The following is a 17,668-nucleotide window of genomic DNA, read 5'->3' as shown; positions in this document are numbered from 1 at the left end:
CAAATAAAGAAGGAAGGTGGCTGTGTGCTCTGGCCTGGTTGGCATGCATGTGAAAAGATGCTCTGTGGCTAGTTGTCTCTAGGGACTAGCTAGTGGGAAGGGCTGTCCCTCATGTCAGCAAGGCCCCAGATGTCAGAGCATAGGAAAAGAGCAAATAGAAGACAAGGTCAGCACGTTCCTAGATAATGAGCCCCTCTCTCTTGCTGTGTGGGCTCAGCTGAGCTGGGGCAACGCCTGTGGACCTGTGCATTCCAGGCTACTTCCCAGAGGAGTCTGCTGGGGTTGAATGAGGGTGTCAGACAAAGGACTCCTATGGGACCAAAAGTCTGACTTGACACCCCTTTAAGGTCCTCCTGGGAAAGTGCTGGATTGCTGTGTGCTTGCTAGCAGTGACAGGCTCCAGGGAGGCGCCCTGTCATGGAAGCAAGAGTGCTCTCAGCAGGTGGGCCTGGCATGTTCTGGGCACAGACCCACTCCCAGTGGCCAGGTTCCAGGAGGGGGTAGGAGGCCTTCCCTATGAGGCTGAGGGTCCACAGGCTATGGGGCAGTAGGCATGCTGCCAGTTCATTAGGGATCAGGGACAGATCATAGAAAAAGACATACGCCTTTTAGTTCAGCTTTTGTTGAAAGGTACTGTGCAACAGCAAGTGCAGCAGTAGTCACGCTGCCCTGTGAGCCTCACAAGCAATCCTGAGATGCAGGAAGGATATTCATTACCAATTCCATGTTGAGGCAAACCCGAGGCTTGGCAGCTCTGTGCTTCCGCTGGTCACATGGGAGTGAGGGGCACGGGAGGCCCATGCAGATGTGCCCCCCCTCAGCAGGCGCTCTTCCCCACAGGGCCTCCCTGAAGGGCCAGGATGAGGAGCAGCAGCCTTGGTTGCAAAGCTCTTTCAGTGCAAAACACCCTCTGGCTCCAAAAGTAGGTAATCTTGCAGGGACTTGGGCAAGGGCAGCAGGGGTATGAGGTGAAAGCAGTTTTTTCCAGACAATCTGCGAATGGCACAGCGGCAGAGATGCTGCAGGCAGCGCGGGGTGTGGGCCAAGGCAAAGAAAGACTGGTAGAAAGGCTCGTGCATCTGGAAAGGAAGGCACAGGGGGTGTAAGTGGGCGCACGGAACCCACCCACATTCCTCCCCCACCAGGCCACCATAGAAAGTGGCTCCCCGGCTTAGTGCAGGGGGGAGGCTGCCCTCCACTGTGCTTCTACAATGTAGTCCCCACCCAGTCAGGGAGGTGTGGTCTTGAGCGACTTGGGCTGTGCACTCCAATCCCTTCCTGCCCTGTCCTCTCTGACAGCAGCCCTGCAGCTCCAAGGGTGGCCTCCTGTCAAACCAGTCCTGACAAGCCTTCCCTTTGGCCAGTGATGGGCTCCAGAGCCCTGGCCAAGCCATTGGTGCATGGTGATCCCTGGCATTCATTAACATGCACTTGATGCAGCGGGTGAACTGGGAGAGGATTATCTAGGAAGAAACATTCTTCCTCTTTGTGCAATTGACAGTCACCTGTGGACCATGCTGTGTGTGGACGTGACCCCCTTTGCTGTGCGGGTTGCTCCTTTTTTGGTATTGGGATTGAACCCAGGGGCCTTCTACCACTGCGCTACATCTCCAACCTCTGGCCTTTCTGTTTGGAGGTAGAATCTTGGTAAGTTGCCTAGGCTGGCCTTAAACTTGCAATCCTCCTGCCTCAGCCTCCTGAGTCAATGGGATTACAGGCATGTGCCACCACATGTGATGTCAGTTACATCTTGAGCCATCAGAAGAGGAAGCCCACACTCAGGTCCAGACTGGCATGTCCAGAGAAGGAGCCAGGACCTGCACACTCAGGCGGTTTCAAATCCCTTCCCTGATGTTGCTTCCCTACGCTCCAGCAGCCTCCAAGCCAGTGTGGGCTGTTGTGTGCTCCCTGCAGCCACAGCACCCTCACCATCCTCTGCTGTATCTGTGGGGAACAGACAGGTTCCAGGACCCCTGAGGGTACCCAAATCTGCAAGTGCTCAAGTCCCTTCTGTAAAATGACACAGTGTTTGCAGGTAACCCAGGCACATCCTCCCATGGACTTTAAATCACCTCTAGGTGACTTAGGATGCCCTCCACAGATGTCACACTGTATTGTTCAGGAAGGAAGGGCCAGAAGCCAAACAAAGCCTGCACATGTTCAGTGTAGTTTGTTCCTTAAGATTTTTGATCCCTGAATCCAAAATCTGGATGCAGAACCCATGTACAGGGAAGGTGACTGTACAATAACTGGCTCTTGGCTATGTGGTTACTCGGACGCCGGAAGAAAACAGAAACATGTAAATGTGCCCCAGTGTCCCCTCTCCTCATTACCTCTTAACCTCTTTTTTTTTTTTTTTTTTTTTTTTTTGGTGCTGGGGATGGTCGTGCTAGGCAAGTGCTCTACCGCTGAGCCGCACCAACTCAATGGTTCACACTTCCCGGATCCATGAAAAACTCCGCACAGATGCGCAGACAGCAAGATCTTATACCCGAGTGGGAGAAAGGAGCATCTCCTACCTGATACACTTCGTCAGGAATCATCTCCTTCCAGGACTCGGACACGTGCAGCTGAGCGTAGGAGTTGACAAGAACCTCGATCACGCCGGGGGCGGGCGCGCAGGTCCTCAGCACCTGGAGGGAAGGAGAGAGACGCACCGGAGGGCGACTGGGTTGGGGCTCACCTGCAGAAGGGTGGGAGGCATGCAGACATGTCAGGTGCACGCCCGCCTCTCCCTGGCTGTGGCACTGGGGTCTCAAGTTGGAGAAGAGCCACAACACCGCCCAGCAGGAGGCTGCTGGGCCCAGGGGTGAACCGGGACAAGCACAGGCAGGCTCTGGGCGCCCTCTCCTCTCAGGGTGGCCGCTTGGAAAACTCTGGGCACCGGGACTCAACCCACCAAGTTCCAGGAGATGACCCTGAGGGCCTGAGGGGAGCAAACCAGAGTTGCACCAGAAACCTGGTCCCAGGAGGGCCCACTTCTGGGGCTGCTGAATGGCCTCTTAGCTTGGCCTTTACATTTTATTTTCACAATGCCCACTGGCAGAGGTTCCTGTTTTCTTAATTGCAGATTTATAGATCAAGTATATCAGCTTCACTGTAAAGACGGGAAAAATAAAATTTTGCTTTTGAAAAATAAATTTTTTATCATGGAGAAATTTGAACCACACAAAATAGATCAAATAGAAAGATAAAGCCCTGTGCACTCAGCATTGAATCAACATCAATCCTGCTGCATCCATTTCCCCTCATATTGTCTTCTTATTTATTTATTTATTCATTCATTTCTGTGAGGCTGGGGATGGAACTCAGGGCCCTGCACAAGCTCTGCGGCAGCTTTGTCCTCAGCACTCACCTAATATTGTTTTGAAGCAAAACCCCACGTGTCCTTATCATTTCACCTGTAATCATTTCAGTGTTTCCCTTAAAGGACCTTTTAGAAAAAACATGATAGCACCTGAGAAATTAACATTTGTTTCTTTCTTTTAATTTATTCTTTTATTTGTTCTTTTTAACAATTGTTTCTTAATGTCATCTAATATTTAGTTAGCATTACAATTTACAAATTTCTCTTAAATGCCATTATATTAACAAAATGATTTCCCTTCTGGTACTGGGGAAATGAATATAATGCCATTAACAAAATAATTTCTCCTTTGCCACTGAGCTACGTTCCTAGTCCGTTTTCGTAATTTTTTTTTTCTTTTTCTTTTTCTTTTATTTTTAGACCAGGACTCATCAAGTTGCCCAGGCTGGTCTTGAACTTGCCATCCTTCTGCCTCAGCCTCCTGAGTTGCTTGGATTACAGGCATGTGACACCACACTCTACTAATTTGTTTGGTTTATTTTATTTTTTTTCCTCTCATTTGTTTCATGGTATTTATTTGTTGGAGAAACCAGACTCTTGATCCTGTAGTTTTTCTTTGTGGAATTCTGCTGATTGTATCCCTGTGGAGTTTTGAAACCTGCTGCTCTTCCTCTGTCCACTGCAAATAGTAGCTAGATTTTTCAGCTTAACAGAATTGAGATTAGATTTTGGAGAAGGGCAGGGCAACCTCATAGCATTCTTTTTGAGGGTCAGCTTTGGTGACAAGCTCACTCTTCCAAGACTTGGTTGAACAGGCTGAAGTCCTAGGAGTCTTCCAAGAACAAGCACCTGTGGAGACCATGACCGGAGCCAGTGGCCAGCCTGGCCTGCACCCTGACCCTGGGCCTCTGAGCGTGTCCTCAAACAGAAGGGTGCATTTGAACCCCTCCATACAGTTGTTGCCCTTACAACTCACCTTGCTTCTTCACAGTTTTAGATCTAAGATCCTTCAAAATACAGAGAGTCCAAATTTAAAAAAGAATCATAGTTCTTTGTTCAGAGATAACCACTATCAACACTTTGTGTATGCTAACGTTTTATGCCATTTAGACAACACATTTACACACACACACACACACACACACACACACACAAGGTTCCAACCTACAGTGGTTCTGCTTAAACAACTCTTTGATTCTACAGTGGAGTGTAATTAACATGTGTTCAGAAGAAACTGTATTTTTAAAAAATATTTATTTTTTAGTTGTAGTTGGACACAATACCTTCATCTTATTTATTTTTAGGTGGTGCTGAGGATTGAACCCGGGGTCTTGCACATGCTAGGCGAGTGCTCCACTGCTGAGCCACAACCCCAGCCCCAAGAAACTGGATTTTGAATGTGGATGCTCCCCTGGACTAACCCTAACCCTAACCCTAACCCTAACCCTAACCCTAACCCTAACCCTCTTCTCTTCCCTGTGATGCTAGACGGGGCTGGGCTCCCACACTGCCCATCAGCCCCTGCTCACCAGAGGTAAGAACCAGGGCTCTGCATTGTTCTGTGTTGTTGAGCTCCGCAATTCAGTAGGTCAGGTGCATTCCATGCGTCTCCCCTGGCTGATGTTTTTAACTTACAATGACTTTATTGATACATAATCCCATTATTAACTAAGGCTCATCTGCATAACAAAAATGCTAACTGCTTTGCATATTATTTTGAAACTTGAGTTTTTTTCTGCTTAAAATAGATTGTGAATAATTCAAAAATTATAAATAAGCATTTCAGGATCATTTTTGTGCCCATATATTTTATTCTTGAATACATCAGAATATATTCATTGAATTAACTATGTAAGTTGCCTCAATAATTTTGGATAAACAATATCCTTGGACATAATTCTATCCCTCTTTTCCTCCGATGAAACTTAATTAATTATTTATTTATTTAATTAAAAAAAAATTTTTACTTTTACAGTTTTAGGTGGACACAATCCTTTATATGGTGCTGAGGATTGAACCCAGTGCCTCGTGCATGCTAGGTGAGCACTCTACGGCTGAGCCACAACCCCAGCCCCAAAACTTATTTAAATACACTGAGAAATTTACATTCTAGAAATGGAATTGCAGGGTTAAAGGTATGTACATTTTAAGGCTTTTAAAACATACTGTCAAATATAAGAACATAAATTGGTGTAGTTTTTTTAAAAAATATATTTTTTTAGATGTTGCTGGACCTTTATTTTATTCATTTATTTATATGTGGTGCTGAGAATTGAACCCAGTGCCTCACACATGCTAGTCAAGTGCTCTACCACTGAGTCACAGCCCCAATTTGGTGCAGTTTTTGAAGAAACAAATATAAAAGTGCATCTCTCCCCCTACCCAAAGCATCTCAATAATTGATTAAATTTGATAGATGCAACATGGAATATTGACTTTTGGATTGATTAATTACTTATCTTTCTTCTTTTATGACCTGCTAAATTACATCTTTTGCTCATTTTTCTATTGGTCTGTTCATTTTATTTCTCTGACTTAGAAGTATACTTTACTTTTAGGTTGTTTTTCCAGGTAGACATACAGTGTTTTTTGCAAATATAGTGTTTTTCTTCTTTAATATTAATATTTCCTATTTGTTTTTCTTGTCTTATTACATTGGCTAGCACTTTTAAGTTCAATGCCAAATAACAGCATTGATAAAGACTGTGTAATCATTCTGTTCCTAATTTTAATAGGAATCCATAGGATTTTCTTTAATGTTTCACCATAAACACAATCTTGGATATAAGTTTCATATAAATATCCTGCTCTGATTTCAGAAAATACCTTTCTATTGCTAAGTTGTTACAAAATTTGAGATTTAATTTAATTTTATCTGTTATATTACCAAGTTTAAAGAACAGGATTTTCCAATGTTGTCTCATTTCTGCCTTTATAAAACCAACTCTAATTGGCTATTCTTCTCTCCAACTGCTATACGTTGTGGATATTTTATATGCCATATATATATGATTAATGTGTATAATATAATGCTAGATTTACTTCGATAAAGTTTTTATTTATTTATTTTTTTATATTCAGGTTGGACCCCAGAAGTGCTTTACCACTGAGCTACATCGCTAGCTCTTTTTAAAATATTTTAAGACAGATTCTCACTAAGTTGCTTAGGGTGTTGCTTAGTTACTGAGGCTGACCTCTAACTTGTGATCCTTCTGCCTCAGGCTCCGGGTCTGCTAGATTATTGGCAGGAGCCACAGTGCCCAGCTGCTTTGTAGTGTTTTCTTTTTTAAGCATTTTTGAAAATTGGGTTTGAATATCACTTTATGTTAACTTAGTACAACCATCTGAAGAAAATTAAATCTTTTTAATACTTGGGAAGATTTTTAAAAGTATACAGTTATTGGGATTAAGACAACATGACAGAGTTTTAAAAACATTTAGTAGTGCTACTACTGTAGCCCAGGGCCTCTTGCTTGCTGGGCCATTCTGGGTTTGATCCCCAGCACACTACGTGCACGCGCGCGCGCGCACACACACACACACACACACCCCTAATCAATTGGCTTTTGTTGAGCAAGTCTCCTTTAAAATTCACTAACCCGTTAATTTGAGCCCTTTTCATGATTATTTCCTTTCTCCCATCTGCTTGGTATGTTCTACTCCTTGGATTGATGGCTCAGTTGATTTAGTGGTATTTTTTCCCCCTGGGTCATATATAATAGCAATAAAAGAGAATAAAATCATGGCATCTGCTGGCAAATGGATGGAGTTGGAGAATATAATGCTAAATGAAGTTAGCGACTTTAAAAAAACTTTTTAAAAAATAACCATTTTATTTATTTACTTTTATGTGGTGCTGAGGTTTGAACCCAGTGCCTCACCCATGCCACGGACCTACAGCCCCAGCCCCCTGAAGTCAGCAACTTTAAACCTACTTTTAAAGTGGCATCAATTTCCTTTTCGACATAGGTGGCTCATAGCAATAAATGTTAAAGCACAGTACTTCCACTGTCTTCCTTCAATAGTCTGCAATTAAATAACTTTTTTTTTTTTGAGACAAGGCTTACTCTGTTGCCCAGGCTGGCCTCCAAGCCTGGGCTCAGTGATCTTCTTGCCTCAGCCTCAGCCTCAGCCTCTGTAGTAGCTGGGACCATGAGCACCTGACTGAATAACTACTGACGTGGTGGTCACCTGACAGTGTGCTATAAAAGTTTCAAAGATTATATTATTTAAAACAAGTTGACGGGGCTGGGATTGTAGCTCAGCGGTAGTGCGCTCCCCTCAAATGCAGGAGGCCTTGGGTTCGATCCTCAGCACCACATAAAAATAAAATAAAGGTATTGTGTCCATCTACAACTAAAAAAAAATTAAAAAAAAAATAAAACAAGTTGACTACCTTTTACTTTTATTTTCTGGTGTACTGCACTATCCACAGGAACATCTTCTCAGGGTGGTAGAAGAAGCTGATTCAGTTTGGTTCAAGGTTCATTATGTTCCTCACATTTATGATTAGAGCCCTGTGCTTTTTCCTCCACTAGATCTGTGCAGATGGAGCTCTGTCTTAAGCCACCATACCCAGTCTAAGTGTCTTCCTTTTGACATAAAATGAAAGCTATTTGGCTGAGCCTAAAAATTATAGTATCCAAATTTTCCCTTAAAAGTACGTAGATGATCCCAGCAGCTTTGGAAGCTGAGGCAGGAGGATTGTGAGTTCAAAGCCAGACTCAGCAATTTAGCAAGGCCCTAAGCAATTTAGCAAGACCTGTCTCTAAATAAAATGTAAAAGGGGATGGAGATGTGACTCAGCAGTTGAGTGCCCCTGGGTTCAATTCCTGGTATCAAAAAAAAAAAAAAAAATCTGTAGATGACACTTCACTGTTTCATGCTAACAATGCAGCAGAGGAATCTAATTTTTGTTTGTTTGTTTGTTTTTGGGGGGCATCTTTAATCATTTTTATTTCTTTATTTTGGGGGGTAAGAGAAATCTGGAATTTATTTTTGTTATTTATTTATTAATTTAATCAGTTATATATCACAGTAGAAAGCTCTGCAATTCATTGCACACAGATGGAGCAGAATTTTTCACTTCTTTGGTTGTTCATGAAGTAGGGTCACACCCTCGTGCAGTCATACATGTTCCTAGGGTAATGATGTCCATCTCATTCCACCATGTTTCCTACCCCTTTGCCCCCTCCCCACCTCTTTTGCCCCATTCAAAGTTCCTCCACATATCCTATGCACCCTCCCCATATGGATTAGCATCCACTTATTAGAGAAAACATTTGGCCCCTGTTTTCTGGGGGGGATTCGCTTACTTTGCTCAGCATGATATTCTCCAACTCTATCCATTTAACTGCAAATGCCATAATTTTATTCTCTTTCAATGCTGAGTAATACCACAGTATATGTACCAGTTTCTTTATCCATTCATCTACTGAAGGGCATCTAGGTTGCTTCCACAGTTTAGCAATTGTGAATTGTGCTGCTATAAACACTGATGTGGCTGTGTCCCTGTAGTATGTTACTGTAGTTTTTAGGTCTTTCCGGTATAGACTGAGTGGGATAGCTGGGTCCAATGATGGTTCCATTCTCAGTTTTCTAAGGAATCTCCATACTGCTTTCCAGATTGGCTGCACCAATTTGCAGTCCCACCAGCAATGTATGAGTGTGCCTTTCCCCCGCATCCTCACCAACACTTACTGTTGTCTGTATTCTTGATAGCTGCCATTCTGACTGGCATGAGATAAAATCTTAGAGTAGTTTTGATTTGCATTTCTCTAACTACTAGAGATGTTGGATTTTTTTCATAAATTTGTTGATTGATTGTATTTCTTCTTCTGAGAAGTGTCTGTTCAGCTTCTTAGCCCATTTATTGATTGGGTTGTTTATTTCTTGGTGTTAAGTTTTTGGAGTTCTTTATACATCCTGAAGACTAGTGCTCTGTCTGATGTGTGTGCGACAAAAATCTGCTCCCAAAATATATAGCCTGACTTTTATTTCTTTAGGAATAACCTGTTTTCTGTTTGAATATGTGGCAAGGATTACCCATGTTTTTGGAACATTTTTGCTAGACTGGACATTGGCATGCTTCCTGTCATTGATCTACAGAGAACAACCAATCAACTTCTAACTAGAAACGTAAGCTTTTCAGTGCAGACAGGTTTCCTGTATTGAGTCTTTGGTTATGACTTCAAGATTTTTGTTCTAGGTCCTCCTCTCCTGCCCCCTCCTTTTCCAGGCTTCTTATAAATCAAGAAACTGTGAGCAAGGAAGCTGCCTAGCCCAGTTGCTGCTGGCAGCCCTGTTGTGACCAAGAGAGGAGCCCTGGGAGGCTGGAGCTGACTCCTGGCACAGTGGAGCAGGGAGCTGGAAAGGATCGGTTCCTGGATGACACCATGGAGACACGGATGCAGCCACTCCTACAGGCTGCAACGTGTGCACCTGGTGTTACTTGAGATAACAAGATGCATTTCCTTACTTCATCCACTTTGAGTTGGGTTTTCTTCTACTTGTGGCTGAAATGACTTACATCAGTCAGAGTCCCATCGAGCAGCAGAAACCACACTAGGTATTTCAGTCAGAAGGAAGTGAACATATGGAATTTATTATACAGGCTCCTGAGCTGCCCGGAAGCCAGCACAGGGAGGTGAGCTAGCCCAGGAATTAGCCAGACAAGCAACGGTTGTGGCCCTTAGTGCTATCGACAGTGGGGCACTGTGGTGTTATTATATGAGTCTGGGGACGGGGCACCTAGGTTAGGCTGGAACCTAGTGGGGTCAGGGGCTGGGTCATTAAGGCAGAGCCGTCCAGTGGTGCTGGGGCTTGGAGGAGATGCAGAAGCTTTTGGGGGCTACTTAAGGCAGAGGAAGGAGGAGAAGTGTGGCTTCTTTCCCCTCCACTCCCTTTGCCCTCGCGTGCATTGGCTGAGCCTGCCAGAAGCCAGCCAACAGGGACCTCTGCACCCAGCCTGCAGGCCAGGCCGCGCCCCTGCCCCCAGGATGTGGAGCAAACTGGGCAATGGCAGGAAGGCTCAGGGCACAGGCACACAGCACAGCACCCCATTCACGTCACTGGTTTGGTTTTTTAAATGGGCCAGCTCTGCCTCTTGCCTCCCTTGGTGTCGTTTAATCTACGACGGACTGCCCTGCTTTCTGGGTGGCACTCCACAGACTCCACCTTCCTGGCAGCCATTCTGCTGGCTTCCTCTGGCCCTGTTCTGGATCAGCAGGGCAACTTCCCGAGCTCCCTGGAGGAGGCACTCAGTGCCTGAGATTTTCTTCCAGTCTTCTGATGACAGATATGGACTTCTTCTCTGTGTTTTGGATACTGTCTTGTTTCTCTTTTTCTTGGCCTTTTCCCTCTGTGAGTCCATTCGCTTTCTCGTTACTCTTCTGCACTGAGGTGAGGAACAGATGTGAAGTTCATCAACACGTGGGAAGCTGTGGTCCAGCTCCAGGGGAGAGCGTGGTAGGGCAGAGTGGAGGGCAGGCAACGTCTGCCTGACTGCCTGGACGCTCGTGGCCACATCACAAAGGGACATCAGGTAAGAGCCCGCCTCACTGGTGCCAGGGATCCCGTCTCTCCCTCCCTCTCTCCCTCCCTCCGGTCTCTGTCGGTCTCTGTCTTCACAGATGTTCGGGAGAAGATGGAGCTGCTGCTATGGTGAGACTTTTCATCTCAGCTCCTCCCCTCCCACCCCCACCCCCTAATCTATTACTGTCACCAAGTCAGGCTGAAGCAGGCTACAGAGGGAGCCCGCAGGGCCTGGCATCCATGTTTCTGGTGAGCACAGGCCCTCTACATGCCTTCCCTGTGCATGGTGGTCTCCGACTTCAGTCACCTCTTCTCCATCAGGGGAAAATGTGCCACTAAGAACGGTTCACACGGGGCACCCCCAGGTCAGGTCTGGGCCCGTGGAGATGGTGTTCTAAACAATTCCAAGGGCTTCCTTAGCCCTTGCTAACTTTGCCCTGCCAGCGACCCCCCAATTGGCCCTGTCACTACTCTGCAGTGTTGAATGGCTCCCAGGGACGGCATGGAACACGAATGTCCCCCGCCTGGGAAGAGCTGCCTGCCCTCAGAGGCAGAGCACCACCCCTCCCCCACCCCGGGTCACAGACTGTGACAAAGTCTTATTGCCTGTCTCTGGGAATTCATTTTCTGTCTCTCCGCTGTTCCACCTCTCTGGGGCTCCCCGCCCCTCCCGGCCCCTCAGCGCTGTGCCCCTCTGTTTGCCAGGCAGCTGGCTGCCTTCATTATTTTTACGCCAACACAGTTTAAAAATCTCCGCTGCCTCCTTGCTGTCTGTGGAGAGGCGGCTGCCACATTACTCTGACATGCTGATGTCATTAGTGTCCACGCAGACCCTCTCCAGCTAATGAGGCGGCAGAGAGAAAATTAAGGGGAGAAATCACACACAGGCACGTTGCTTTATATGTAGATGGAGAAATAAAACAAGGGCAAGAAAACAGAGGCGCTCCTACGATGGCCCCGTCCCTCCCCCGGAGCCCGAGCACGCGGCTGTGAAGACAGGAAATGGGGCCCTGGGTTTTGACTACTGCTATCCTAGGTTCTCCCCTAAAATCCTGTGAAACTGGGGTAAACAGGTGACGTCACTTTATCTGATTCTGTAACTAGGTCAGGAAGAAAACGTTGACATTTCAGGCCCCTATTTCGGCATTGTCAACATCCAGGTGAGGCAAGACCAGGATTTCCAGATATTTCTAGAATCTGTCCTTGTCTGCACCCACCTCCACCCCCCGTTGTTCAAGCCAAGTGAACCCCTCTCTGGATTTCCACAACGGCCAGTGGTTTCCCTCTGCCTTCGACTCCAGCATCTTCTCTACAGGACTGCAGAGAACTGGTTTTAAAACATGAGTTGGATTATGGCACTTCCTCTGCTTAAAAACGATGGAGTAGATTCCCACAGTTTTTGACTTTTGTTTTTGGTACCTGGATTGAACCCAGTGATGCTCTACCACAGGGCTACATCATCCGCCCTTTTTGTTTTTATTTTGGGGCAGGGTCCTGCTGAACCGTTGAGGCTGGCGTCAAACTTGCAATCCCCAGCCTCTCTTAGGGCTGGGCTCACAGGTGTGCACTACTGCAGAATCCCACACTGTAAGGCAAGGCCTCCGCCTGGCTGTCCAGTCTCAGGTCTCGGTCCCTGCTGTTCCTTCCGTCTGGAACAAGTCCCTTCCCGAGGCCTCACATAGCTGGGTCTCCAGGCTCCTCTGGGAGTACTCATCATGTGCTCGGTGTAGCCTCTGATCCCCCACCAGACCAGCCCTCATCTGCTCTTGGCTTTGTGGCAACTGTCACCACAGTGATTTCGCATTGGCACGTGTGGTTGTTCAGCTCACAAGACAGGCAACTCCATGAGGGCCGGGAACACGTGTGGTCTCTCTCCTTCCAGCCCAGGAGTCCCCAAGACCTGCCCACTGAACGCATAACTCAGTGTGCAAAGGATGCCCTCGGGAGGCGAAGTGGGTCCTTCGCGGCCTGGGGAACCTTCACCGTGGTGTTGTCCTGCACTTCCCTGACTCCTGGTCACCTCCCAGGAGGAACTGTTTACGACCCTCTGCAGGTGCATTTCTGCTGCTCAGAGTGACCTCTGCTCCACGCGTCACAGAAGCAGTACAACACAGGGGTCAGGGCTGGAGGGGCTAGAATGCTTGGTCACACACATGGTGAGTGCAAATGACAAGTTCTGTGGAGGTGGTTGGGTGACACTGGGGAGCAAATGAGACTGGCCACTTAATCCAAGCACTGATTCCAGGTGGCTGCCAACTGAGAACCAGGGAGGGGAGGAGGCACGGGAGGGCAGTGACGCTAGGTGAAGGAACTTGGTAGGGTTCTGGTGTTCCACCCCTCAGCTCCGTGACTATGGGTCTACCATGTCAGTTTTGGAGGGGGCTGGACTTAAGGGCACCCCTCCCTTTGTGGCTCCAAAATTGTGTTCTGAGATTGAACCCAAAATGTGTTCTTCAAAGAGGTGGGAGGTGCCAAGGAGAAGGGGAAGCTGGGCTTCATTACTGGTTTCTGAAGGCGCCTTCCAGGTAGGAAGGCGCAGGAGAGAAACTCGAGCCTTTTCCTTTATTCAGATCACGCATCCAGTCCACATGGTGGGCCTGTGGCAGGTGCCAAACACTTTCAGGCCCATCTCTGCCCTCCTGCCAGCATTTGCCAGGCCTGACCCTAACCTGGTGCGACACCTTCCAGAGCCCACATGGGGCGGCAGCTGGCCACCTGCGCCAGCCTCTGGTGTGAACTGCAGCTCAGAGGGGAAGAGAGGCCTGGCGTTGTCAACAGGATGGCCGGAAGCCTGGGTACCCTTTGATTCTCCACGGAGCACTGAGCCAGGCTCCGGTGGATCCTTGTGTCCGCCTGCTGCCGAGGAGTGTCCTTGTCTTGGTGTGGGGGAATGGTGATTTATGTCCCAAGCTCACTGTGAAGCTTTGTGCCTCAGTCATTCTGAGCTCCACGGGTGTCTCTTTACATCTATTTAAAGTACGGCTGCTGCCCACTGGCTGCGTGCTCTGTGACATTCCCAGTGGCCCTGTGCTTGCCTCGCCGTGGCGCCTGAGTCTTGTCTGCTGAGCGTCTTTGTGGCCTGTTTGAGCCAAGGCTGCCGAGCCCTCTTGGGCCTGTCCCTTTGATGTTGTGTGTGATTAGACCCCTTCCCCAGTGGGACACTCTTGGGGAGCCTAGGGGAGGAAGATGCCACCTCCAGATCACAGCATATTGTCTGGTTGTCCTGGGGCAAGGTTAGAATGTCACAGGCACTTCTACCTTTGCTTGGAGGATTCTCAGTGTGGTACATGTGTCCCCATCCACCAGCTGCTCCTGGCCAGGTGTGGGGGCACCCCCTGGAAGTGTGAGGATTGTCCAGAGATTAAAGGCGGCTGCATACCCTATAGTTGCTGGAACCTTTTGCATTCATTCAACATCACTGATCAAAGGGCTGCATTGTCTGCACCACCTGAGCACAGGGTAGGCAGCAGTGGGCAACGCTTGGGTGAAACTTCAAGATATTAAAGATTTCTCAAAATACAAATCCAAATCTCCCCACTTTGGGGTGGAATTGACTGGATAGTTATTGTTAGACCAGGGGACAAGCACCTCTCACTGCCTGGTAAACCTGGACTCACCCCAGCCTGTCTGGGCAGAGGTAGCTGGACCACTGACTATATACCAGTTATGTGTGGCTGACATAGTTTTGGGGATCCAGAACAGAGTCTTGAAGACGGGCCAGAAGCTTTGTCCTTCATCTCTAGGTCAAAGCAGGGTATTCCCTGTAGCTTGGAGACAGAGTTCAGGCACTAGAGGTCTCCAGAGGGGATGGCTGTGAGTCTGCCCTCAAAACTTGAAAACCTGGGCAAAGATCATGTGCATTAAAATGACATCAGTGCTAATGAAGGATTATTCCTGGTTGCTACTGGCACATATTGACTCCTAATTTTTTCTTTAAAAATGGCTCCATGTATTTTCCACTTGAGGCTCATCCTGTAAGGTTTCTCCTTTCATTCTGTATGCAGTGTCATACAAAGAGTGTTGAAGTGCACGTCATGGTTTAATGCAGATGCAATGTGATTGGCAGGGCAGCGGTGAGTTTTGCTTCTATAACACAGGTTGATGAACTAAGTCTGCTAGTAATGGGAAAGGTTAAGGGCTAAATTACGAACACAAAGGGCATCAGAGAATGCAAGCATGCTGGCGTTTCCTCCCTTTAAGAGTCTACCATGTTGAAATGCTTTGGAGGAGCACCTTAGGGAGATAGTGACAGAAAAGGGCTATCATGTTGGTCACATAAAGGGACATCATGTTGGTCTCAGTGGATTTCCTACTTTTTACCTTTCCTTTTGTAGACATACTCTCTACCCTGAATGCATCTGTAATGCAGAGTTAGCATTGAGAGAAATATGTGAACTGCACTGTTTCAGATACTGTTCTTTTGGGTAACAACCTTCCTGATATCTATTAAAAACGTGCCAGACCAAAATTTGTCATTTGCCTATGACTTTGCGTCTTGGGCAATGAGATCAATTTTTATGTCAAATACACAAAAATTTTACATCCAATGAAGTGATTTCCTTCAATGAAGCCTTTGGGAAGGGCAATTTCCTACTCCAAACAACATTTTGGAAACTTCTTTTGGAAACACTCCCTGCCTTTTGGGTATTTTCTCTGATGAGAAATCTTTCTTCTTCATCATTACTATTTCAGGGCCGATCTGACAGGTGGATCGGATGTCAAGTTCACAAAGGTAAGAACCTGGGAAATGGAGTTGAGGTCTCAACACCGCTGTGACCTAGAAGGAGGCACTTGGCGTATGGAAATTCAGGTGGACAGAAGTCTGGACAACATCGTCCCTACGGAAAATTTCACATCAGTGCTACGAGACTAAAGGAGAGGAATTTGCGAGGGTGTTAAGTGCTATCACTAACAAGGCGGAGGACCAGGCTGGGTAATTTCATTTTAGATCAAACACCAGATGCAAACAGAGACTATTTTTTTCATTCTTCTGCAAATAACACCAGAAGGTGAACCGCCAACGTGTTTTGAGTCGTGATAACGTAATTGAAATAAACGCCAGAGGTCCCCACGTTACTCTTTTGATTTGCTACTTACAGCCCAATCTCTTAATTTTCTTGTGACTCTGACCACTAGGAAGTTTCTAGGCCTTTGATTCTCAAAAAGTGGGGTCCTAAGATCAGCAGCCTCGGCCTCACTTGGGAGCTTGTTAGAAACGCAGAGCCTCCATCCTAGAATTGCCTGGGGAGGGTGGGGGGCTGAGCCCGTCAAAGTTTGAAAGCGCTGCATGCAAAGCCAGCTCCCAAGTCCAGCCTCTGCGTGGCAAAGCTCCCTGGGGATGCTCTTCCGCCAACGGCCATGGATGGCCATCCGTGGCGCATGCCAGTCCAGCTGGGGCTCGCCTTACCTTGGGAAAGGCGTCGGGCCACACGGTGGGGGAGCCGTGGTTGAGCAGCGCCTGCACGGTGAGCTGCGGCGCGGCCTGGGGCGCGCAGGCGGCCGTCTGCAGCACGCGGGCCAGCGGCGAGGCTCCACCGTAGTCCAGCGCGCCCGCGTCCGCGCCGTACCGCAGCAGGAGGCGCGCCAGGCTGTGGCGCGCGTGGCCGCAGGCCTTGTGCAGCGGGCTGCGCTCGTCCTCGTCGCGCGCGTCCGCCGCCGCGCCGCGCTGCAGTAGCAGCGCGCAGAGGCGCAGGCAGCGCGCGTGCTCGTCGGGCTTCCGCGCCGCCCCGCAGGCCAAGCTCAGGGCCGTCTCACCGCGGCGGTTCCTCGCGTCCACGCGCGCCCCGTGGCCTAGGTAGAGGTATGCGTGCTCGTCCAGGCCGTGCTGCGCTGCCACGTGCAGCGGCGTGTCCCGGCCCGCGCCGCCGGGGAGCTGCACCGAGGCACCATGCTCCAGCAGCACCTGCGCGCACCTGAGGGGAGACCAAGGCTGTCACCAGGGGAAAGACCGTGCAACACACACCCCAGCAGCCCCCAATCTACTGCCTGTAGGCTGGAGTTTACGCCGCGGGTTAGCCCACTTAAATACCAAGAGTGAGCCTGAGAAAAACCATGAATTTGGGTCTCCAGTGCAAAGGGTACAGGAATTCAAACTATCTGGAAACAAAACAAAACAACAACAAAAACCAAAACGGGAATAGCCGGGAACCTTTCGTAAAAACTCAGAGTTAAAACTTGGTGCTACTTGGGAAAGTAATGCGGACGAATGACAGTTCTCCATGCACTGGTCACCTGCGTTCCTTGTTATACCTGGACTTTCAGGGTCTGGTGGTCTCAGATTTAGGGGGAGTTCCTTGGAGAGTGAAACCAACGTAAGCCCTCTTGTTCCCATGGATAATTTATCTATCCCTCAAGAGCACCGACTCAGTGCAACACGGCCATGTCCTCAACCCAGCGCTGGAAGGTCGGGTGGAAACAGAACCATGTCCAGCTGTGGGGCCACCTTTATCCCAAACAGACTCTCTTCGCTGGGACTGTGAATTTGGACTGTAGCCCAGTTCCCCAACAGTCTCCAGGTCCCCATGTGAGGCTGCTGTCTCCCCCAGAGGTGGGTGTCTTCTGCAGGTTCCTAGACCGTACCTGAGCGGAGTTGCCAAGGCCTCTCCTAGAAGAGTGACTGCCCCTAGAAGCACTCCTGACACCTCTACTGCCATTCGAATGGTGGCTGTTTCCAGGCAGGCCCATGCTGGACTCATGACCTAGAACCTGGTGGAAGACTCAGTCTGCTCTGAGGGTGGGCATCTAATGAGCCTTGAGTCCTTGACCTCTGTCTCTCAGCCCTTCCTGGCTTTCTTTGATCCCCGGGCAGCACTGGGGTCCGGGCAGCAC

General features: G+C 48.2%; 1 protein-coding gene across 1 annotated transcript in view; it reads right to left on the bottom strand.

Annotated features, from left to right (window-relative positions):
• Positions 1-489: 489 nt before the first annotated feature.
• Asb18 (ankyrin repeat and SOCS box containing 18) overlaps positions 490-17,668 on the bottom strand; it is a 58,385-nt gene continuing 41,206 nt past the window's right edge. The window contains 3 exon segments of the mRNA XM_076866306.2: positions 490-1,079; positions 2,520-2,633; positions 16,248-16,752. Coding sequence (XP_076722421.2) covers positions 894-1,079; positions 2,520-2,633; positions 16,248-16,752 — 805 coding nt within the window. The 3' untranslated portion in view covers positions 490-893.

This window comes from Callospermophilus lateralis, chromosome 9, assembly GCF_048772815.1.
Source record: "Callospermophilus lateralis isolate mCalLat2 chromosome 9, mCalLat2.hap1, whole genome shotgun sequence".
NCBI lineage: Eukaryota > Metazoa > Chordata > Mammalia > Rodentia > Sciuridae > Callospermophilus > Callospermophilus lateralis.
This window is presented reverse-complemented; position numbering and strand designations above follow the sequence as displayed.